Here is a 25349-nt window from a genome sequence, read left to right on the forward strand (position 1 = left end):
TTGACTACCATATACCAAAATATAGATTAGATAGTAAACTGAAATGGTCTCAGATGATGATGTGGATCACTGGTTTTCTCTTCACGTTGCTGTGCTTTCCTGGACTCCAGGCTACAGGTCAGTCCTTGGTTAACTGGATGTGTTTATGCTGTGTGTGCGTTCTGTATGTGTGTTTACAAGTGTTAGGCCATAAGGTGAAGCCTGAAACGTGGCATAGACAATACCACCATGGACATTTGGTTAAAAGTTCTCCGCAAGATATCCTGCAGAATTTTGTCAGGGGCCATAAATGTATATGTATGGAAATGACAAAAAAAAATGACAAATTTTAAATTAGTTGGGAAGACAAAATCTCTCTGAAATTGACATTTACACATGTACCTAAACATCTGAGTCAAATATTGGTGCATTAGTATACTTGAATGTGAAATTATACCATGATATGCAGCAGATTTGTATCAATAACGCTTTACCTTGTGATTCCCAACCTGCAATAGATGCTGGTACACTTTTCTAAAGATTGAGGTTGTACACATAAAACAGTTCAGTGGATAGTATAATGAGAAAGATAGTAGACCCACACACTTTCGATCAAGATGGTTAAATAGTAGACCCACACACTTTTGATCAAGATGGTTAATCAATCAAAACACTACACCATCCCCTTAATTAGGAATAATGGCAAAAAATTGTACTCATTAACACACAAATAGATCTTTCACCCAGAGTTTCGTAGTTCCCCAGGGTGGGGACGGGGTGAAGCGATAACGGGGTTCACCTCATGGCCGATGTATGTTAGGCTTGCCGTGCTGGTCTGTGACACCGGCGTCAATGGTGTTTTTATATATACACTTTTTATATAGAAATAAAACCCATTTAGTTCATTTTCGCATATCAGATCCACGTTCAAATAAAAAAATAACTAATTTGTCAAATACTGTGACGATCATGTATACATTTATTATGTATTATGTATTTTTTATGTTTAATTATCAACATTATCTGGCTCAATAATGTTATTATCTCAATAAATACTATCAAACTCCTCTGACCTCATGTTGTCTTTCCAAAGACCCAAGAGATGGAACAGTAATATGTATAGGCCTATTACACACACACACACACACACACACACACACACACACACACACACACACACACACACACACACACACACACACACACACACACACACACACACACACACACACACACACACACACACACACACACACACACACACACACACACACACACACACACACACACACACACTCCTGAATTTCCCCAAGGGGATCAATAAAGAAATATCTGATCTTATCTTACACACACACACACAGAAAGGGAGAATGGCTTATAGCAAACTTAATGATTTTAGAATATTTCAGCGAATGAAGTTGAAAGGTATGAATGAAAGGTCGTTTGTTTTTATAGTGTAACGTTTGGCTACTTAAAATCATTGAACGTAGAGAGAGATTTTGTAGCCCTGTCCAGCATTAGTGGTAATCAAACAAGTAAGTTATGTCTCACTAAAAAGAGAGATAGAGAGATAGAGAGAGAAGAGAGAGCCTCTCATAGGTTAACCGTCTGTAGTGTGGTAGTGAAAGGTTAACCGTCTGACAACAACAACAGACAGCAGATAAAAACAGTGAAACCAAATAAAATAATAGAATAAAAGAATTTAAATAAAATCATCAGTCACTAATAAAAAATTATAGGAACAGTGAGGACAAAAAGGGTGCGTATGTATGACCAAAGGCCTGTCTAAACATATGTGTTTTTAGCTGTTTTTTAAAAGAGTTTTCTGAGGGGGCAGTTTGCAATCAATCAACTAACCAAATGACTGACAAACCATACCAATCAATCAACTAACCAATTAACCAACAAATCATTTAATGAAACAATCAACCAACCAATCGAGCAACATACCAGGCAACATGTTGTGCACTGGGCTGGACCACAGCTGGACAAGCAATGTTTCAAAACGGTCCAAGTTATGACAACTAACCATGTTTTCTGTCTGATCTCTTCCACAGACCTCTGCAGGAATCTTGAATCAAGCTGTACTGAAGATAATGTCTTCCGGCCCGGGTAATACATAATACACACTTATTATTATATTATACATTACACTACTAATTTGATCTGGGACCCTCAACTATTTGGGCACTGCATACAGTTCCACAGACCGACAGTGATAAAGAGCCACAGACCTTTGGCCACAGAAGTCATATTCATTCCAATATAATCATGAATCAAGCTATGAAATAAAAGATCAAGTTATATGGTTGCAATGTGAAATCAGCTTGTATATTGTGTATTGTAAATTGTGCATTGTATATTGATGTGTTGCATATGGGCAGGTGTTATGAAGATAAAATTGCAACGTGTACAACACCGAAATCTAGGATGCCGCCAGACTTCATACGTATGAGAGTCAACTCTTCAGACAAGGTGAGGCTGTATGACGGGTGTCGGCTGGTTGTTTTCTGGGATATTGATACAATCTCACAGTAATAATACAATAATCACTGTACATTTTTGTCTGAGACATCCCTAAACATAACACTAAGCTCAGACAATGTTTTTTTTGTATCCAAGTTTGACTGAGAACAGGTTATTTTGCAGCCACACTTTTGCTTCACACCCAGCGACACACAGATCTGAGATCTGCCCAGTTTGTACTTCTGTGGTGCGTCTTCTACTGTTGGCCACAAAGCATCTTCACTGCAGCAGCAGGAAGAGGTTAAATGCCTTGCTCAAGTAGTTACTGAAGTAGGGGAGAGCATTTCTCATTCACTTACAGTACACTCCCCCAATTTTCTTAAACAGTTCATAGTTTTGAACCAGTAACCAGTAAGTAAGCCCACTTCTCTAGCTTTTAGGCCATTCATTCTCAAAGTGGAGTCCCCCAGGGCTCCTTCAAGGGGTTCCAGGGAGTGGAGTGGGGTCCCCCAGGGCTCCTTCAGGGGGTCAAGGAGTGGGGTCCCCCAGGGCTCCTTCAGGTGGTTCCAGGGAGTGGGGTGGGGTCCCCCAGGGCTCCTTCAGGGGGTTCCAGGGAGTGGAGTGGGGTCCCCCAGGGCTCCTTCAGGGGGTCAGGGAGTGGAGTGGGGTCCCCCATGGCTCCTTCAGGGGGTCAGGGAGTGGAGTGGGGTCCCCCAGGGCTCCTTCAGGGGGTCAGGGAGTGGAGTGGGGTCCCCCAGGGCTCCTTCAGGGGGTCAGGGAGTGGAGTGGAGTGCTCAGGCAAAAATGGAAATAGTTTAATTTCACTCATATTTTATTCACTAGAAGTGAGCGCAGTGAGAGAATGTATAAGAATGACTGTGCTGATCATACAGTGGGGTTTGCTCTCTCTCTCTTCTCCTATTTCCCCGCCTACAGTATAGACAGTTATGGATATCTGGGCTGAATAATATCTAACAACAAACATCTTCACAGATGAGGGTCCACCCCACAAAAAACTGTGGAAGTTGGCAATGCTGTTTGGGCGCCATTATGGGCCACGTAATACAGTTGTAGTGTATAATTCCATAGTGTAAGTATTTATAGGCATGTTAGACTTTATCTTGGCAATGGGAGGAGGTTTCTCCATTGAGCGCTTATTCTTATCATTAGGGCACAAGTATCTTGTGTTTTACTATTTTACTTTATTAGCTTCACACAGAAGAAATTACAATTACAGTCCTGGACATGTAAAATATTCTGTGGTTTTACATGTTAACCCCCCCCCCCCCCCTCCCCCGGTGGCCTCATTCACACACACACCAGGACAGGGAGGGGGGGGGGGAGAATAAATAAATAAGGATAGAAAAAAGTTAAACAAATTAAAAGTAAAACAATATATATATATATATATATATATATATATATATATATATATATATTGTGACGAGCCTGGTGGTGTTCAGACTCGTCACGGTTAAAAAATAAATAAATTCAAATGTCCACACAAGTGCAATATCAATCAATACGAATATTTATTGATTTCAGGCAGAATATAGTTCCATGGGCAATTAGAATGGTCGTAATACAGTCCGATGGTCAAAACACAAAACAGGCTCTCGTACAAAAAAAGGGATTGTTCAATACTCAGAGTAGTCGTCCGGTCCAGGGTCAGTACACAAGGGGGTTTCTCAGCCAGTCCAGGGTCCAGTACACAATGAACACCTTCTCGCCTTCACCTCACCTCTCACTACCTCTCACCTCACAAAACTCAGAATATAACAATCTCTCTCTCTATGCAACAACTCCAACCTCACCTCCACGCAACTCACCTCTCACTAACCTAGTGTATTTGTAGTGTGTGCGTGTGGGATGTGGGTGAACTGATGATGCACAGGTGTGTTCTATCAGTACTAATCAGCTACCTAATTGTTTCCACTCCTTACGTGGCAGTAATATCTCCCGTCCTTCACATATCCATGAGAGGGGGGGTGATATCTGCCACAATATATAAATAAATACAAAATATATAGTGTTTTATTATAAAAAATTAAATAGCCTGTTACTTAGTAATGTGGAGGTATTTCACATGAAAACCTTTGGGAACCACTGCTCCAGGCTATTGCAGCCCTATAGGCTGCGGGCTCAAAATGTACTATGTTACTATTGTGGTAAATTCCCACAGAACTTCTACAATAATTTGAGGTTATTGTAGTACAATACAATGAGATTGATTATCTGGAAGGAGGAGGAAGGGATCATACTTGATAGAATTGTTGATCTCCTCATCTGACTTAAGCAGATGAGGAATAAACGTGTACGCCAGACAAACCAGAACTGTAGTTCAACTCAACTGATTTATTTGAGCCAGGGCCAAGAGTGAATAGAAGGTTGCCTTTCACATACAAAAGATTTATCAGAGAACATTAACAGGGCTATTTGTGTACAGAAATTACAATCAGGTTTGCATCTTCAAACCCCAACATGTACATAAAACAGTCACTCGTTAACATAATTTGAACATACATAGTTTACTGTAGGCCCCTTTTTTATATGAGTAAGCCTGGTTTCTAAGATAAGTATCTTTACATTCTATTTTAACCAACCAAGGGTCCATGAGTTACTCACATAAAAAGCAGCACAGTCTCTCTCGTGGAAGGAGCGGTGGAGCCCCACAGACCCCTGGGGTTGTGTCTGGTCTGAGGGCTCCCGAACTACCAATTTGTCTCCTCCTATATACTCTAATTTCTAGCCAATAATAGCTTTACATAATACAGTTGGTCCGTGGGCGTCTTCTGTGGGGGCTGGCAGCCCCCCCCCCCCCTTGGGTTGTGGCGACGTGATGGGACAGAGACAGAGGGGTTCTGCTGGGGGCCCCTGTCCGTGTGGTCGCTGTGTTGGGTCTTGTCTCACGAGGGGGGGCGGGCATGATGTCCTCTGGTGGGGGGGTGTGAATACGCTTTGACCCTTTGGGCCTTATTACCATACAGTACTAATCTGGTCACATTAGGTGTGACCTTTTTCTATCCAACTGTCGCTGCGTCTCATTCCTCATTTAGCCCTGCACCCACTTCTGCTAACCAGTATACAAGGTTATTTATGAAATTCAACTCAATATTTACCACACTATGTTACTACGGTATGTACTATGTTACTACGGTATGTACTATGTACTATGTTACTATCTTATGTTACTATGTACCATGTTACTACGGTATGTACTATGTACTATGTTACTATGTACTATGTTACTACGGTATGTACTATGTACTATGTTACTATGTACTATGTACTATGCTACTATGTTATGTTACTATGTACTATGTTACTATGTACTATGTTACTATGTACTATGCTACTATGTACTATGTACTATGTTACTATCTTATGTTACTATGTACCATGTTACTACGGTATGTACTATGTACTATGTTACTATGTACTATGTTACTACGGTATGTACTATGTACTATGTTACTATGTACTATGTACTATGCTACTATGTTATGTTACTATGTACTATGTTACTATGTACTATGTTACTATGTACTATGTACTATGCTACTATGTACTATGTACTATGTTACTATGTACTATGTACTATGCTACTATGTTATGTTACTATGTACTATGTTGGTATGTACTATGTACTATGTTACTATGTTATGTTACTATGTACTATGTACTATGTACTATGTTACTATGTACTATGTACTATGCTACTATGTACTATGTTACTATGTACTATGTTACTATGTACTATGTACTATGTTACTATGTACTATGTACTATGTACTATGTTACTATGTACTATGTACTATGTACTATGTACTATGTTACTATGTACTATGTACTATGTACTATGTACTATGTTACTATGTACTATGTACTATGTTACTACGGTATGTACTATGTACTATGTTACTATGTACTATGTTACTACGGTATGTACTATGTACTATGTACTATGTTACTATGTACTATGTACTATGTTACTATGTACTATGTACTATGTTACTATGTTACTATGTACTATGTCTATAACATTTACCTCCAGAACATTTACAACAAGCGGTGCAGGGGGAAGGCTAAGACAATTATTAAGGACTCGAGCCACCCGAACAACTGCCTCTTTGAACTGCTGCGGTCAGGCAAGCGATACCGGAGTCTTAAGGCGAGCACAGAAAGACTCAGAAGAAGCTTCTATCCCCAGGCCATCAGGCTGCTAAACGAACAATAAACACTATGCAACAACCATCAAATGCACACAGCACACACACACACACGCACACACTCACTTAAACAAACAACACACTGCAGCACCCACTCTCCACACTTTAGATCACACAAACACACTTTATATTTATTGATAAAGGATTTGCACTACAACTCGTACACCTACTGTAAATTGTACCTAAATTGCACCTCATCCCATTTCTGCCTTGCACTATATAGTATTGTATATTAGTACACCGCATAGTATTGTATATTATATGGTAACTCAGTTACGTCTATTCTGCATCGAACATTGTACATATGCCTATACCGAACACTGTGACCTAATTTTTTTACTTCTAATTTACATGCTATACTATGTTATTCTATTTCATACTTATCTTGTTTAGCACAGTCTCTGGAGCGTAACAGTAAGAAGCATTTTGTATAAAAGTATTCTGTACTTCTGTATGACAACTATTAAAGAAACTTGAAACTTGAAACTAAAACTATACTACTATGCACTCAGAGTGTAGCACTGCAAGTTCGGCACTGCTAGACGAACAACCACAGACTCTTAGCCAGAGGTGTGTACCTTCCTGCTGACTTGTTGTTGTGCACCATCTTTAACCATTTCACTGCCACACGACAGCCGGTTAACCCTTTCACTGTGACAATACAGAAGGTTAGCCCTTTACTATCACACAACCGACGGCGATGCTCCATCATTAGCATCATTAGCTCCGCGCACCGCCATCGGTTGTGTGATAGTAAAGGGTTAACCTTCTGTGGTGTGGCAGTGAAAGGGTTAAGTCACATTGGATCATTTGTACACAAGTACTTTCCAAAAGAAACAACAGACATACCGCACTGAATTGTCGTCAGGACTTCTTTGTGTGTGTTTGTGGGGCGACAGTGGCTCGGGAGGTAGAGCAGTCGTCTGGTGATCCAGAGGTTCCCGCTCCTCCCGGGCAGCGTGTCGAGGTGTCCTTGAGCAAGACACTTAACCCCTAACTGCTCCCGATGAGCGGGTTGGCACCTTGCGTGGTCGCCTCCGCCGTCGGTGTGTGAACGTGTGAGTGAACGGGTAAAAATGTGAGGAACAATATTGTAAAGCGCTTCGGATAAAAGCTGTTATATGAATGCATCATTTGCCATTTCTTTGTGTATGAAGTTACCGACCCGCGTGGTGGTTCCAGCGGGAGTGAACGAGCACACGGTCCAGATCCCGGCCTCAGCGCTCTCTGCCAGCGGCTCGGAGGAGGACGTGCTGCTGGTGGTCAGTGTGCTGAACAGCACTCTCTTCATGGTGAGGATCTCTCTGATAACTGACTCAGCTCAGTGCTGCTTTTGTGAATATGAACAAGCCCAACACCAGAGAGACCAGACTAGTGATGATGTTATCTAGGCTGTTGTTTTATACATACAGTATGTTGTCTACTTGACCCTCAAAGTGCACCAGATTGATGCATTTAAAATTCTAAATGTTCAACATTTTCACCGGACCACACCCATTAAAACACAGTGCAACTAGGTATGAAATCACCAACGCACCACTGACCACGCCCCCAAATGTGTCCCCTCCACCATTGAAAACAAAATTACGCCCTCGCTCCGTGATCAATCTCGCTCTCAGTGAAGTTTCAACAGAGGTCATCTATTCTAACCACAATAAATTGAAGCTAGAAAGCATTTCGTTGTGACCAATCTTATTTGGAAACATGACACACAAAATAATAGTATTTCCCTTTTTAATTTAAACAATATTTAATCGCGTTTGGAGGTGGGTGTTCTGCTGCCGAGAGTGGAGAGGACTTGAATGTGCATGGGGGTGGAATTTGTGCGTTTTGTTCCACGCTCCAATTTGGGTCCCAAATTGCGGTACAAATCAAGGAGAATGTGTCTCGGGTAGCGGACTCTAGTTAATATTATTTTCTCTCGGCAAATAGACTGCCCTATCTCTGAAAACAGCTCCCCATGGAGCGCAGTCGCCGCACCCCGTAGTATTCCGATAACGCTATATAGATAAACCATGCTGCATTCATTCGGAAATAAAGACCTATTCCAAATGCTATTTATAGGGTTTGACAATAATTACACTTCTGTCGCTATTTTACAATTAAATAATGAATTACGGGTCATACAGAACACGTGTCAGTGTTGAAACTAATGCATGAAACTGATGAAAGCGTATTCCGTCCGTCTGCAGTCTTCATATTCTACCGCTTGGTGACATGTACGCACGGTCTGAGCTGTGCGTAGATATATGCACAATCTCAAGCACACGATCATTTTGATAAATCCCACACTTTGCTTATCTGCACATATCTGTGCAGCGCAGCATTGATAAAAATGAGGGCCCTGGTTTGTTATTTGAAGGCAAGACATTAGAAGACAATGTTAACACATTTGAGTATGTGCTGTTCTGTATCATGGTAGTTTGATCGTCATTTCAGCTTCACCATTGGAGGTCATTGTATACAGTATATACCAAATCGCTGAATTGCTAAATACTGGAGGTTAAATGCTAAATTTTTACTTAAATGGAAGAGATTTTGTGGACTAATTCAAAATCAAATAAATTGTATGATGAATGATGAATGACTAAGATGTTTTTGTGACCAAGACTAAAATAAAATCTAAAACACACACCTCTAGTGAATGTGGTTCCCACAGACTGATCTGCTCTGCCCCTTCCCTCTCTCCAGCGAAAGCCACCAAGGAACCAGTCGTCCGCCCACAGACAGGGAACTGTTTTGGGCCAGTCAGTCTTGCTAGTGAGGGTAGGGAACCAGCCGCTTAGTAACCTGGCCCAACCCATCGTAATGACCTTCAAACACAATAACCAGGTGAGTTCTCATCATAATGACCTTCAAACACAATAGTTCCATCATAATGACCTTCAAACACAATAACCAGGTGAGTTCTCATCATAATGACCTTCAAACATGAGGGACCCTGATGTAAACAAGACAAACGTCTTTCTCTGGTCTGCATCCCCTTAACAATTGTGTGTATTGAGCTGTACTATACTGTACCCATTCTGCAATCTGTTAAATAAAGTTTTCATTCATTCATTCATTCATTCATTCATTCATTCATTCATTCATTCATTCATTCATTCATTCATTCATTCATTCATTCATTCATTCATTCATTCATTCATTCATTCAAACACAATAACCAGGTGAGTTCTCAGTCTTATTTGCAGTAAGTTCTATGAACACAATACACAACAGACTTTAGAGTATATTTGAAATTGCTTGTGTTCCATGTATTTTGCACTTGAGTGGATTAAGGCGAGACAGTACCCCCAAAAATCGCCTTTTTTGCTTTTTTTCAACGATATTAAGATTTTGTTATATTTTGCTTCCTTAACTCATTGACCGCCGGAGGTCACTGTGGGCGTTTGTCCGTTTGTCCCAGCGCTGTAATGCAATGGGGGTACATGCCGGTGTGACAGAGTGGCTCCGTCACTGACTCCGAGCAGCACGCACACATACACACACAAAACATTCATCATTGGACTAAAATCAGATTGGAGACTGGATCAGATTGGACTGAGAACTGCAACCCCCCCCTCATCATTCATTTCATATTATCATATACACCTTCATATACATTATTATACATACATACATTCATCTTATCATACATACATACATTCATCTTATCATACATACATACATTCATCTTATCATACATACATCCATTCACTCATCATATATACATTCATATGTATAATCAAACATGTGTTCATGAGGGCTGTGTGGCACCTGTGGAGGGGGAGGAGTCCATGTGTTCATGAGGGCTGTGTGGCACCTGTGGAGGGGGAGGAGTCCAGGTGTTCATGAGGGCTGCGTGGCACCTGTGGAGGGGGAGGAGTCCAGGTGTTCATGAGGGCTGCGTGGCACCTGTGGAGGGGGAGGAGTCCATGTGTTCATGAGGGCTGTGTGGCACCTGTGGAGGGGGAGGAGTCCAGGTGTTCATGAGGGCTGCGTGGCACCTGTGGAGGGGGAGGAGTCCAGGTGTTCATGAGGGCTGCGTGGCACCTGTGGAGGGGGAGGAGTCCAGGTGTTCATGAGGGCTGCGTGGCACCTGTGGAGGGGGAGGAGTCCAGGTGTTCATGAGGGCTGCGTGGCACCTGTGGAGGGGGAGGAGTCCAGGTGTTCACGAGGGCTGCATGGCACCTGTGGAGGGGGAGGAGTCCATGTGTTCATGAGGGCTGCGTGGCACCTGTGGAGGGGGAGGAGTCCAGGTGTTCATGAGGGCTGCGTGGCACCTGTGGAGGGGGAGGAGTCCAGGTGTTCATGAGGGCTGCGTGGCACCTGTGGAGGGGGAGGAGTCCAGGTGTTCATGAGGGCTGCGTGGCACCTGTGGAGGGGGAGGAGTCCAGGTGTTCATGAGGGCTGCGTGGCACCTGTGGAGGGGGAGGAGTCCAGGTGTTCATGAGGGCTGTGTGGCACCTGTGGAGGGGGAGGAGTCCAGGTGTTCATGAGGGCTGCGTGGCCCAAGGAAGTGGGTTCTTGCCCTGCATCAGTTACACTGGAGGTGACTGAGGGAAGCGCTGTGAGTGTTTGTTAGTCTGTTTGTCTCTGTGTCGGGCTTCACCAGATAAAAGGTAACTGAGGGAAACACCTCACAGTAAGTGTTGGAATGTCATTGTGATGTTATTGTGGAACACACGTGATATTCGAGGTAGTATAGTATTTTTGTTATTTTGATTATGTCACTGTTTTTGAAATGTCACCACTGCACCGTGGATGGCCGGCAATAAAGCAACACCAACATGTTTTATTCCGACTACGCCATCATTTGTGTGAGTTTGGAGGGGAGAGAAAAAGGACCCCGTCACAGCCGGTGTTTGTAGTGCTGAAACTATATTAAATATTATAGCTATGGATCTAATGACATAGTCGATTGTCATTGAGTTTCTTCCGGACAAGTTGCAATACATTCCCGTTTTATACCGTGGTCAATATGAGTATAGTTTTAGGGTAGTTCTGTCTAATCCCGGGAAATGCTGCTAAACAGCGTTTTAGTGCAATTCACTAAACACGTTGCCATTCCTCGCTTGGATCAACAATCAATCTGAAATCAACGCTAGATTATCGGTATTATGTGCTTTTTCCGTGCTTTGATCGCTACCAACGGGATATGTTACACACACACCACACACACAAGCCCCGATCGTGGGGAAAGAATTATCGGATCAATGCAAGATTGATAACATATAGTCCTTACCTTGTATCTGGTGTACTGCAAAAAGAATAATCCAATTCCAAATACTGGTCGCGATCGTGTATCCAACGTTATCCAGCATTGAACATGAACCCGGGGGGGGCGGGGACCCTCGTCGATGCCATCCCTATAAGCGCTTGTCTTGCCGGAGTAGTTAGACCCCGCCCGCACGCCGCAGCTCGGCCCAGAAAACAAACCACATCATTTCAAATGGAGTGCAATAGCGGCCGCAAGGCGTTAGGTGGCGGTATCGGACCGTTGCGATCTCAGACAGAGTGCCACACATTTCCACATCATAGCAGGATGAATTCTGAATGGAAATAGCGAATAAAATAAATAACGATCCAATAACGAGTATACTCGTTGTTGGCAGAATTTGATTGGCGGGCTATGGCTAGCCCTATCACTGAAACTAGTGGCAATAAAATATCAAAAACAGACAATTAGTTGTTTATTTTACTTGATTTTGTCAGATTTTGTCCATAGATCACAATTACAATACAGAACTTTGAGGGTGTTTTCACAAAAACTAGTTTTTCTGCATTTTACTTACACACAAAGACATGGAACTCCATTTCCCTAGTACCTACACACACCAAACTTTCCACATTTCTTCCCATATCCTGCTTATAATTACATAAGGGTTTGTTGATATATCATTCATAGCCGGGTTTATAGTACATTTTATACCAAAACTAGGCGAGAATTGATTTATTTTATGACAGTAGACAGTATTTCCTGATGTATGTGCTGATAAGAGGACATAGCCACAATCCCTTCTGTAAAAAGTTTTGAATGTATCAACTAAATGAAACCAAGTTTTGCATATATAAACATAGAATTCAGAAAACTTGCAATATATTTTTTCTTAGTTTATATGTACATAACAAACTGGGAAAGTTTCATAGTTATATCTATTCAAATATTGTTTTGCCTATTGTATTGTCTCGCCTTAAATGTTGTTTACTGAAAGATATCATACAGCCTTCCTATGTAAAGTATAGGAGCTTTTGAACCAGGGGGTGCGGCCAAATTCTACTGTCTATATATATTTTATATCTAAATGGGTAAATTTATATAACAGCATTTATCCAAAGCGCTTGACAAATTTTCTTCCTCACATTCACCCGTTCACTCACACATTCACACACCGATGGTGGAGGCAACATGCAAGGTGCCAACCTGCACATCGGGAGCAATTAGGGGTTAAAGTGTCTTGCTCGACAAGAACACATCGACATGCTGCCCGGCCGGGAGGAGCGGGAATCGAACCGGGAACCTTCCGACTACCAGACGACCGCTGTACCTCCTGAGCCACTTTAGTCCCAGCTGCTTCCTAGTAACACGTAAAACATTCCAACATGGTCTATAAACTGTTCTGTTGTGTGTTTCAGACGGGGGATGGGATCTGCGTGTTCTGGCAGTACTCTCCGGGTGATGGAAGAGGTGGGTATAGTGTTCTGGCAGTACTCTCAGGGTGATGGAAGAGGTGGGTATAGTGTTCTGGCAGTACTCTCAGGGTGATGGAAGAGGTGGGTATAGTGTTCTGGCAGTACTCTCAGGGTGATGGAAGAGGTGGGTATAGTGTTCTGGCAGTACTCTCAGGGTGATGGAAGAGGTGGGTATAGTGTTCTGGCAGTACTCTCAGGGTGATGGAAGAGGTGGGTATAGTGTTCTGGCAGTACTCTCAGGGTGATGGAAGAGGTGGGTATAGTGTTCTGGCAGTACTCTCAGGGTGATGGAAGAGGTGGGTATAGTGTTCTGGCAGTACTCTCAGGGTGATGGAAGAGGTGGGTATAGTGTTCTGGCAGTACTCTCAGGGTGATGGAAGAGGTGGGTAGTGTTCTGGCAGTACTCTCAGGGTGATGGAAGAGGTGGGTAGTGTTCTGGCAGTACTCTCAGGGTGATGGAAGAGGTGGGTAGTGTTCTGGCAGTACTCTCAGGGTGATGGAAGAGGTGGGTAGTGTTCTGGCAGTACTCTCAGGGTGATGGAAGAGGTGGGTAGTGTTCTGGCAGTACTCTCAGGGTGATGGAAGAGGTGGGTAGTGTTCTGGCAGTACTCTCAGGGTGATGGAAGAGGTGGGTAGTGTTCTGGCAGTACTCTCAGGGTGATGGAAGAGGTGGGTAGTGTTCTGGCAGTACTCTCAGGGTGATGGAAGAGGTGGGTAGTGTTCTGGCAGTACTCTCAGGGTGATGGAAGAGGTGGGTAGTGTTCTGGCAGTACTCTCAGGGTGATGGAAGAGGTGGGTAGTGTTCTGGCAGTACTCTCAGGGTGATGGAAGAGGTGGGTAGTGTTCTGGCAGTACTCTCAGGGTGATGGAAGAGGTGGGTAGTATTCTGGCAGTACTCTCAGGGTGATGGAAGAGGTGGGTAGTGTTCTGGCAGTACTCTCAGGGTGATGGAAGAGGTGGGTAGTGTTCTGGCAGTACTCTCAGGGTGATGGAAGAGGTGGGTAGTGGATACATGTCTACATTACAGCCTATAGCAGGCTGTAGGGGCCATCGTGACCGTCTGGCTATCTACATCTGTTTTCAATTTATGTTACTATATAATGTTACTATATAATGCTACAGTATAATGCTACTGTATAATGTTACTATATAATGCTACTATATAATGCTACTATATAATGTTACTATATAATGCTACTATATAATGGGCAAAAACCTCTTATCTTCAGGTTTGGTGATTTTCATGTTGTCGTTTATCATAATATCCATAAAAGAAATATTATGTCTAATTAAAGAGAAATAATACATACCAGAACCAGACATTTTTTAGCAGCTTGATCATTTTATGCTGAGATTAGTCAAATTTGCAAAAGATCTGTAGATCGGTCAAAAAGATCTGTAACAAATTAACTAAGCCCAGTTTAGCACAAATGAATGGATGCGGAATACGGACCAGCTATCTTAGCTGTTTGCCAACACCTCTCCCAGTGTTTTAAGCTAGGCTAGTGGTCCGTATTTGATTCCATTCATTTGTGCTGAGCTAGGCTAACTTGCAGCCAGATAGCTATCTACTGAACGCACAGAGAGGAAATAGGTATCTATCTTATTGTCTGACTCTGGAGAAGACGGTAAGCACATTTCAAATCATGTTGGTGTGTTCCTTCAAGGTGTAGGAGTTACTGCCGTTTAGAATTTTAACCATAAATGTGCAAACGTATTTAACATAATTATGACTCTCATAAATAACTGAGCTGTGGTCTGTGTGCATGTGTCTGTGTGTGTGCGTGTATATGTGTGTGTATGTGTGTGTCTGTGTGTGTGTGTGTCTGTGTGTGTATATGTGTGTGTGTGTATATGTGTGTGTGTGTGTGTGTGTGTGTGTGTGTGCGTGTGCGTGTGCGTGTGCGTGTGTGTGTGTGTGTGTGTGTGTGTGTGTGTGTGTGTGTGTGTGTGTGTGTGTGTGTGTGTGTGTGTGTCTGTGTGTCTCTGCAGGTACCTGGGAGGATAAAGGCTGTAAAACCGTCTATAATGACAGAGATTTTATTTGCAGTTGCAACCATCTCAGCTTCTTCGCTGTGCTTGTGGTAAATATAGAACATGTCTTGACTCTTTTATATGACTTATTGCTATATTACTTTTATATGACTTATTGCTATATTACTTTTATATGACTTATTCCTATATTACTTTTATATGACTTATTGCTATATTACTTTTATATGACTTATTGCTATATTACTTTTATATGACTTATTGCTATATTACTTTTATATGACTTATTCCTATATTACTTTTATATGACTTATTGCTATATTACTTTTATATGACTTATTGCTATATTACTTTTATATGACTTATTGCTATATTACTTTTATATGACTTATTGCTATATTACTTTTATATGACTTATTGCTATATTACTTTTATATGACTTATTGCTATATTACTTTTAAATGACTTATTCCTATATTACTTTTATATGACTTATTGCTATATTACTTTTATATGACTTATTGCTATATTACTTTTATATGACTTATTGCTATATTACTTTTATATGACTTATTGCTATATTACTTTTATATGACTTATTGCTATATTACTTTTATATGACTTATTGCTATATTACTTTTAAATGACTTATTCCTATATTACTTTTAAATGACTTATTGCTATATTACTTTTATATGACTTATTGCTATATTACTTTTATATGACTTATTGCTATATTACTTTTATATGACTTATTCCTATATTACTTTTATATGACTTATTGCTATATTACTTTTATATGACTTATTGCTATATTAGGCTCCAACTCTGCCACTCTATTGTCTTAACCCTTTCACTGCCACACGACAGCCGGTTAACCCTTTCACTGCCACACGACAGTCGGTTAACCCTTTACTATCACACAACCGACGGCGATGCTCCATTAACCGGCTGTCGTGTGGCAGTGAAAGGGTTAAGAGGACAAATAGGTGTGTATGTTTGTGTGACATCAGCCGGTCATGCGACAGAAAACTCTCCCAACAATGGAAAACACGCTAGTAGCTGATGTGTAAATCTTTGTTGCCTTGTTTTCTAGATTAATGACTACCAGGCTATTACTCATGTGTGTGTGTGTGTGCGTGTGTGTGTGTGTGTGTGTGTGTGTGTGTGTGTGTGTGTGTGTGTGTGTGTGTGTGTGTGTGTGTGTGTGTGTGTGTGTGTGTGTGTGTGTGTGTGTGTGTGTGTGTGTGTGTGTGTGTTTCAGAACACAAAGCCTTCTGTGTCCAGAGCTGATGCAGTCCTCCTCGGCTACATCAGTGTCGTTGGATCATCTCTCTCTGTCTTCCTCACAGTCATCAGCCTGGTCATCTACACATGGTTACAGTAATAATAATAATAATAATAATAATAATAATAATAATAATAATAATAATAATAATAATAATAATAATAATAATAATAATAATAATAATAATAATAATAATAATAATAATAATAATAATAATAATAATAATAATAATAATAATAATAATAATAATAATAATAGATCAAATTTATATAGCGCCTTTCATAGAACCCAAGGTCGCTTTACAATCAGGACAAAAATAGGGCAAGGAAAATAGGGGGGGGGGGGGGAGAGGGGATGAGGGAAGGTAGGGGATAATGGACCTAATTTAATCTAAACTAACTGATGGGGAAAGCCTCAGTAAGTAAGCATCAGTAAGCATCAGCCTGGTCGTCATGGTTACAGGAAGCATCAGCCTGGTCGTCATGGTTACAGTAAGCATCAGCCTGGTCGTCATGGTTACAGTAAGCATCAGCCTGGTCGTCATGGTTACAGTAAGCATCAGCCTGGTCGTCATGGTTACAGTAAGCATCAGCCTGGTCGTCATGGTTACAGTAAGCATCAGCCTGGTCGTCATGGTTACAGTAAGCATCAGCCTGATCGTCTACACATGAATGAATGAAAACTTTATTTAACAGATTGCAGAATGGGTACAATACTGTACGGCTCAATACACACAATTGTTAAGGGGATGCAGACCAGAGAAATACGTTTGTCTTGTTTACATCAGGGTCCCCCATTTTCAATTCATAGTGAGATTTATGACATACACAACATACATGACATTTATGGCATAGGGACATACAGGTATTTAGTACTGTTACATTTGTGACATATACGATATGCAAATAATACAGTACTGTTACCCATAGATCCTGACAGAGTATGTACATATGATGGGGAGGGGACTGTACATTAGGAGGGGGTTGGTGGGTGGGAGAGAAATATACATATGGTGGGGAGAGAATATATACATACGGTGGGGAGGAGACTGTACATTAGGAGGGGGTGGGTGGGTGGGAGAGAAATATACATATGGTGGGGAGAGAATATATACATACGGTGGGGAGGAGACTGTACATTAGGAGGGGGTGGGTGGGTGGGAGAGAAATATACATACGGTGGGGAGGAGACTGTCTATTAGGAGGGGGTGGGGGTGGGGGGGTTTGGACATTTACGGTGGCCAGTTTCGAATTGCAGCCTCCCGTAGGTGCTCTTTAAGAGCGGTTTTGAATGTGGGTAGGGATTCACATTCCTTTACAGCTTTGGGTAGGGCGTTCCACATTGATGTGGCATAATTGCGAAACGTGTTTAGTCCCTTGTTTGAGCCGAATCTGGGTTTAACATGATTTGTTGAGCTTCCTCTGGTGTTGTGGTCATGGTATTCACTGACCTTTGGGAAGTATTTTGACATGTACATGGGTACCTTAGTCGTATAGTGTATCTTGTAGACCAGGCCCATTGCAAGTTGCTGTACTCTGTCGTCTACTCTCTCTGGGTTCTAGGGGTAAGGTCAAGTAGACGTCTGACCAGTTTGTTTTGTTTTTAGTGCCTTTGAGGTGCTTTGGTACCATGAGGTGCAAGCATAGTCGTAGTACCCTTGAATGAGTGCTCCTGCCAACATGGTTACAGTAAGCATCAGCCTGGTCGTCATGGTTACAGTAAGCATCAGCCTGGTCGTCATGATTACAGTAAGCTTCAGCCTGATCGTCACTGGAAGTAGCAGAGGAACTGACACATCATGAGGTTAGAACTTCTTCAGATCAGAGGAAGTGATTAGAAGCGTCATGTTAGAACTTATTTCCACTTTTCACATCATGGGTGTGAAGTGTGAAGATTCCACCTCAGATGGGGAGAGAGAGAGAGAGAGAGAGAGAGAGAGAGAGAGAGAGAGAGAGAGAGAGAGAGAGAGAGAGAGAGAGAGAGAGAGAGAGAGAGAGAGAGAGAGAGAGAGAGAGAGAGAGAGAGAGAGAGACGCTGGGGTGACATATTACTGCCTACTATAATAATATGTCTCTACTACTATGCACTATGAACGTGTAAGTCACTTTGGATAGCGTCTAAACTTTGGAAGCGTCAGCTAAATGACTAAATGTAAATGTGAAGATAGTAAAAAGTATTATCAGTAAAGAGCAACATCATCAGCATATCTATGCAACCTCATGTAGCAACACACATGTGTCTCACTAAATACACTAAATACACTAAATAGAGTGCATACACTAAATACACTAAATACACTAAATAGAGTGCATACACTAAATACACTAAATACTCTAAATGCAATAAATACAGTAAATACAGTAAATACACTAAATACACTAAATATTCTAAATACAGTAAATACACTAAATACACTAAATACAGTAAATACAGTACATACAGTAAATACAGTACATGTATAACAGGTGTGTGGTGTCTCTCCAGACAGTACATGTATAACAGGTGTGTGGTCTCTCTCCAGACAGTACATGCATAACAGGTGTGTGGTGTCTCTCCAGACAGTACATGTATAACAGGTGTGTGGTGTCTCTCTCTCCAGACAGTACATGTATAACAGGTGTGTGGTGTCTCTCTCTCCAGACAGTACATGTATAACAGGTGTGTGGTGTCTCTCCAGACAGTACATGTATAACAGGTGTGTGGTGTCTCTCCAGACAGTACATGTATAACAGGTGTGTGGTGTCTCTTTAGACAGTACATGTATAACAGGTGTGTGGTGTCTCTCTCTCCAGACAGTACATGTATAACAGGTGTGTGGTGTCTCTCTCTCCAGACAGTACATGTATAACAGGTGTGTGGTGTCTCTCCAGACAGTACATGTATAACAGGTGTGTGGTGTCTCTTTAGACAGTACATGTATAACAGGTGTGTGGTGTCTCTCTCTCCAGACAGTACATGTATAACAGGTGTGTGGTGTCTCTCTCTCCAGACAGTACATGTATAACAGGTGTGTGGTGTCTCTCCCAGGCGGGCGCGTGCAGACAACACCCTCGGTGTGCACATGCAGCTGACAGCGGCTCTGTTCTGCCTGCACCTGAGCTTCCTGCTGAGCAGACTGTGGGCGTGGCTACAGCCGGAGGGTGAGGGGGGCTGCAGGGCGCTGGGGCTCCTCCTACACTGGTCCCTATTGGCCACCTTCAGCTGGATGGCTCTGGAGGGCTTCCACCTGTACCTGCTGCTGGTCAGAGTCTTCAACATCTATGTCAGGAGATACCTGCTCAAACTGGGCCTGCTGGGCTGGGGTGAGTGGTACCTGCTGGTTCTGCTGGTTCTGGTGGGCTGGGTGAGTGGTACCTACTGGTTCTGGGTGAGTGGTACCTGCTGGTTCTGGGTGAGTGGTACCTGCTCAGACTGGGCCTGGGGTGAGTGATTAGTGTTAGTATCTCAGAATAGTGGGGCGGGGGAGTGTTCAGATGAACAATGTATTCAAACCTAATGACCTAAAGATGGTAAGATGGAGTGTTTTGTACATTCATCAGTAAAGATTGTAGAGTACATATATTTATTGTTGAAAATAAAACAATTCATTCATTAATTCATTCATTTATCCTAGGTTGAGTACTTGTTAGTGGTGTATCACATTGACACATCCCTCTCCTGTTGCAGGGGTCCCGACTGTGGTCGTTCTGACATGTGGGATCTTACACTCCTATGGCAAATGCAGTATCACTGTGAACGACAACAACAGCAACAACAACAACACATCAGCCTTTGAACTGTAAGACATGGGAGTTCATCATCATATTTTCCAGTAGCTATGTGCAAATACCTTGGATGTTTCATATTGATGAAACAATGCATCGATTTTATTGATCAATCCACTAGGAGGATTTTGACATCTATATAACGCTGTAAATTCAATGCCCTTGATCACTGATGAGAATGGAAGGTAATTGATGAGGCCGTGACAACTTCATTAATATCCTCTATTTCGTATTGATATTGTGTGTGATATTGTTGTGCCGGGTCAGAATCACAGGAGGAGTTCTGCTGAATGCATTACAGCTCAAAGGAAGCCTTTCCACACAAAACCTGATTCATCAACAAAAACAATGTAACCAAGTAGGATCCACAGGCGGCCGCATGAACCAGCTGAGCTAAAGGGTCAGACCTGTTAGCAGGTGCTGGTTGACTGTAGTTTACACGGGAGCATATCTATGTTCCCCGGGTCCTATGTTCCCCAGGTCCTATGTTCCCCGGTAGCGATAGATAGTCAGACCACCAGCCCTGATTCCAAACTCTAACCTTAACCAACTTCGAAAGAGGGCCTAAGCTTAACCAGTTCGAAACAAGGCGGACATTAATAATGAATAAAATAATAAGAATTTATAAAATTTTCAATCAATCAATCAATCGGGGAACATAGGACCCGGGGAACATAGGGATGACCCCGTTTACACTAACCAGCTGAGCTAAAGGGTCAGAGGTTAGCAGGTGCTGGTTGACTGTATAGTTTACACTAGCCAGCTGAGCTAAAGGGTCAGACCTGTTAGCAGGTACTGGTTGACTGTAGTTTACACTAACCAGCTGAGCTAAAGGGTCAGAGCCGTTAGCAGGTGCTGGTTGACTGTAGTTTACACTAACCAGCTGAGCTAAAGGGTCAGAGGTTAGCAGGTGCTGGTTGACTGTAATTTACACTAACCAGCTGAGCTAAAGGGTCAGTTAGCAGGTGCTGGTTGACTGTAATTTACACTAACCAGCTGAGCTAAAGGGTCAGAGGTTAGCAGGTGCTGGTTGACTGTAGTTTACACTAACCAGCTGAGCTAAAGGGTCAGACCCGTTAGCATGTGCTGGTTGACTGTAGTTTACACTAACCAGCTGAGCTAAATGGTCAGACCTGTTAGCAGGTGCTGGTTGACTGTAGTTTACACTAACCAGCTGAGCTAAAGTTTCAGACCCGTTAGCAGGTGCTGGTTGACTGTAGTTTACACTAACCAGCTGAGCTAAAGGGTCAGACCCGTTAGCAGGTGCTGGGTGACTGTAGTTTACACTAACCAGCTGAGCTAAAGGGTCAGACCCGTTAGCAGGTGCTGGTTGACTGTAGTTTACACTAACCAGCTCAGCTAAAGGTCCTGTTAGCAGGTGCTGGTTGACTGTAGTTTACACTAACCAGCTGAGCTAAGGGGTCAGACCTGTTAACAGGTGCTGGTTGACTGTAGTTTACACTAACCAGCTGAGCTAAAGGGTCAGAGCCATTAGCAGGTGCTGGTTGACTGTAGTTTACACTAACCAGCTGAGCTAAAGGGTCAGAGGTTAGCAGGTGCTGGTTGACTGTAGTTTACACTAACCAGCTGAGCTAAAGGGTCAGAGCCATTAGCAGGTGCTGGTTGACTGTAGTTTACACTAACCAGCTGAGCTGAAGGATCAGACCTGTTAGCAGGTGCTGGTTGACTGTAGTTCACACTAACCAGCTGAGCTAAGGGGTCAGACCTGTTAACAGGTGCTGGTTGACTGTAGTTTACACTAACCAGCTCAGCTAAAGGGTCAGAGCCGTTAGCAGGTGCTGGTTGACTGTAGTTTACACTAACCAGCTGAGCTAAAGGGTCAGAGCCATTAGCAGGTGCTGGTTGACTGTAGTTTACACTAACCAGCTGAGCTAAAGGGTCAGAGGTTAGCAGGTGCTGGTTGACTGTAGTTTACACTAACCAGCTGAGCTAAAGTTTCAGACCCGTTAGCAGGTGCTGGTTGACTGTAGTTTACACTAACCAGCTGAGCTAAAGGGTCAGACCCGTTAGCAGGTGCTGGGTGACTGTAGTTTACACTAACCAGCTGAGCTAAAGGGTCAGACCCGTTAGCAGGTGCTGGTTGACTGTAGTTTACACTAACCAGCTCAGCTAAAGGTCCTGTTAGCAGGTGCTGGTTGACTGTAGTTTACACTAACCAGCTGAGCTAAGGGGTCAGACCTGTTAACAGGTGCTGGTTGACTGTAGTTTACACTAACCAGCTGAGCTAAAGGGTCAGAGCCATTAGCAGGTGCTGGTTGACTGTAGTTTACACTAACCAGCTGAGCTAAAGGGTCAGAGGTTAGCAGGTGCTGGTTGACTGTAGTTTACACTAACCAGCTGAGCTAAAGGGTCAGAGCCATTAGCAGGTGCTGGTTGACTGTAGTTTACACTAACCAGCTGAGCTGAAGGATCAGACCTGTTAGCAGGTGCTGGTTGACTGTAGTTCACACTAACCAGCTGAGCTAAGGGGTCAGACCTGTTAACAGGTGCTGGTTGACTGTAGTTTACACTAACCAGCTCAGCTAAAGGGTCAGAGCCGTTAGCAGGTGCTGGTTGACTGTAGTTTACACTAACCAGCTGAGCTAAAGGGTCAGACCCGTTAGCAGGTGCTGGTTGACTGTAGTGTACACTAACCAGCTGAGCTAAATGGTCAGACCTGTTAGCAGGTGCTGGTTGACTGTAGTTTACACTAACCAGCTGACCTAATGTTTCAGACCCGTTAGCAGGTGCTGGTTGACTGTAGTTTACACTAACCAGCTGAGCTAAAGTGTCAGACACATTAGCAGGTGCTGGTTGACTGTAGTTTACACTAACCAGCTGAGCTAAAGGGTCAGACCCGTTAGCAGGTGCTGGTTGACTGTAGTTTACACTAACCAGCTGAGCTAAAGGGTCAGACCCGTTAGCAGGTGCTGGTTGACTGTAGTTTACACTAACCAGCTGAGGTAAAGGGTCAGACCCGTTAGCAGGTGCTGGTTGACTGTAGTTTACACTAACCAGCTGAGCTAAAGGGTCAGACCCGTTAGCAGGTGCTGGTTGACTGTAGTTTACACTAACCAGCTGAGCTAAAGGTCCTTAAAAGTTTCTACTTTTAAATGTACTTAAGTACTAAAAAGTAAAAGTAAAAACTTTTTTTTATTCTGGGGCAATGAAATGTTCCGTTTCGTCCTCTTCATCGCTCGTACTATCGTTTGTGGCCATCTTCTGTAGTGTGTGTCACTCTGACTGTCTATTGCTTTCTAGTCTTGCACAAGGACCAATCAGCATGGGTATGGGCGGGTTCATTTTCCATTGATGGGGATTTGATTGGCTGTTTTTAAATAAAGTGTGGCCTCAGGATTAATAACGTTAACGTTAGTTTGGCCAGAGAAACAAATATTTTATATTTTAAATGTAAGGAGTCAAAAGTATGTTTTTTTTCTCTGAAATGTAATTGAGTAAAAGTACAAGTATACAAACCTAATAATACTCGAGTAAAGTACAAATCCCCAAAACCGTACTTAAGTATTGTAACAAAGTACAATTACTCAAGTACTTTACACCCCTGGATTTGACTATCCTTGTAGTAGCTTTAATATCTATTTGTATAAGAGAAAGAACAAGTACAGACACTTTACAAGAAGCCCTGACACAACCTCCTGCTCTCCCCAGGTGCTGGATCAGCAGCGATGCCAGCATCCCCGGGTCAGCAGAGAGGCAGACACTGGTCCTCTACATCACCGTGGTGGCCTACCTGGGCCTGGTACTCCTGTTCAACACGGCCATGTTGGGGGTGGTGGTGGTCAAGCTCTGGCAGCTCAGGGGCAAGGGGTGGGGGGCCGGTGGGGGCCAAGAGAGCGGCTGGAAGAGGCTGCAGAAAGAGAGACGGGCCCAGCTGTGGAAGGACTGCGCCACGGTCCTGGGCCTGGGCGTTGTGCTGGGTTTACCCTGGGGCCTGGCCTGCACCACCTACTCCTCCACACCAGGGGGACTCTACCTGTTCACCACACTCAACGCCCTGCAGGGTCAGTGCAGCACAGTGGGAGGGGCTCAGTGTGAGGGGGGGGGCTCAGTGGGGGGGGGGGGCTCAGTGTGGGGGAGGGGCTCAGTGTGGGGTTGAAATTCTTAAGTAATTTGCTTTTGGTTTTCAAATAAATGGTTTGTACTGTATAGCTATTTTTGATCATTTGAATCATTCTTATTTTCCTTTTTGTTTTGGAAGCTTAATTTTATAAGAATATAGGACAGGCAGGTATAAGCAATGAAGCATCATGCCGGTGACTGGAATGATTGTGCATATTGTATTGTGTGTGATGAATAGAACTACTACTACTACTACTACTACTACTACTACTACTACTACTACTACTACTACTACTACTACTACTACTACTACTACTACTACTACTACATAAAAGTTACTAGTAGTAATATATAATTGTGAGTGTTTCATTTAAACATAATTGTTTCCTGGTAATTAAGTATTTAATTTGGTAAGCAGAGGTGACATATATAGTATAGATCAGAATAGAATAGTGATGTGAATGGCCCGGCTCATTTGATACTTTATATTGAATAGAATTTACCATTTCCAACTCACTTCTCATGTTCCTCTCCTTGTGGCCCCGCAGGTGTGTTTGTGTTCCTGTGGTGTGCGGCCCTGACCTGCAAGTCTCACGCAGACACCTCCACCACCAGCTCCTCTGTCAAAGACCCCTCCGCTCAGAAGATGGTGGAGACTAGTTTCAATAACTCACATTAGCAGCAGAGACCTGGACATTTCACATAGCCTACATTAGGCCAACAATGATGATATTATTGTCTTGTCCTGATGGTAACCTTTTCTAACAATAACTTTATTTAAAATGAAACGTGCACTGTGTTGGATGGGGGGGGGCACCTCTGTTCTACATTGTAAGGTACTTTGAGTGTGAGAGAAAAGTGGCATGACCACCCGCA

The 25349-nt window shown here is 42.8% G+C and overlaps 1 protein-coding gene across 1 annotated transcript; it reads left to right on the forward strand.

The window, feature by feature from the left end:
- On the forward strand, positions 1 to 25349 carry LOC311241531 (adhesion G-protein coupled receptor G5-like). The gene is made up of 12 exons (XM_084330379.1): positions 1 to 117; positions 2037 to 2091; positions 2364 to 2454; positions 7832 to 7966; positions 9366 to 9506; positions 13293 to 13344; positions 15342 to 15433; positions 16606 to 16724; positions 19657 to 19931; positions 20296 to 20407; positions 24063 to 24415; positions 25022 to 25349. The coding sequence occupies exons 1-12, from the start codon at positions 54 to 56 to the stop codon at positions 25150 to 25152; spliced, it is 1620 nt and encodes a 539-aa protein (XP_084186505.1). The 5' UTR covers positions 1 to 53; the 3' UTR covers positions 25153 to 25349.

This window comes from Notolepis coatsorum (genome assembly GCF_963971535.1).
Source record: "Notolepis coatsorum genome assembly, chromosome: 15".
NCBI classification, from domain to species: Eukaryota; Metazoa; Chordata; class Actinopteri; order Aulopiformes; family Paralepididae; genus Notolepis; species Notolepis coatsorum.

Excerpts from the sequence above, each read along its gene's own strand:
- LOC311241531 (XM_084330379.1), top strand. The coding sequence starts at position 54 with ATGATGATGTGGATCACTGGTTTTCTCTTCACGTTGCTGTGCTTTCCT. Across the intron at positions 13,345-15,341 it reads CTCTCCGGGTGATGGAAGAG|GTACCTGGGAGGATAAAGGC; the intron begins GTGGGTATAGTG and ends GTGTCTCTGCAG. Across the intron at positions 24,416-25,021 it reads CACACTCAACGCCCTGCAGG|GTGTGTTTGTGTTCCTGTGG; the intron begins GTCAGTGCAGCA and ends GTGGCCCCGCAG.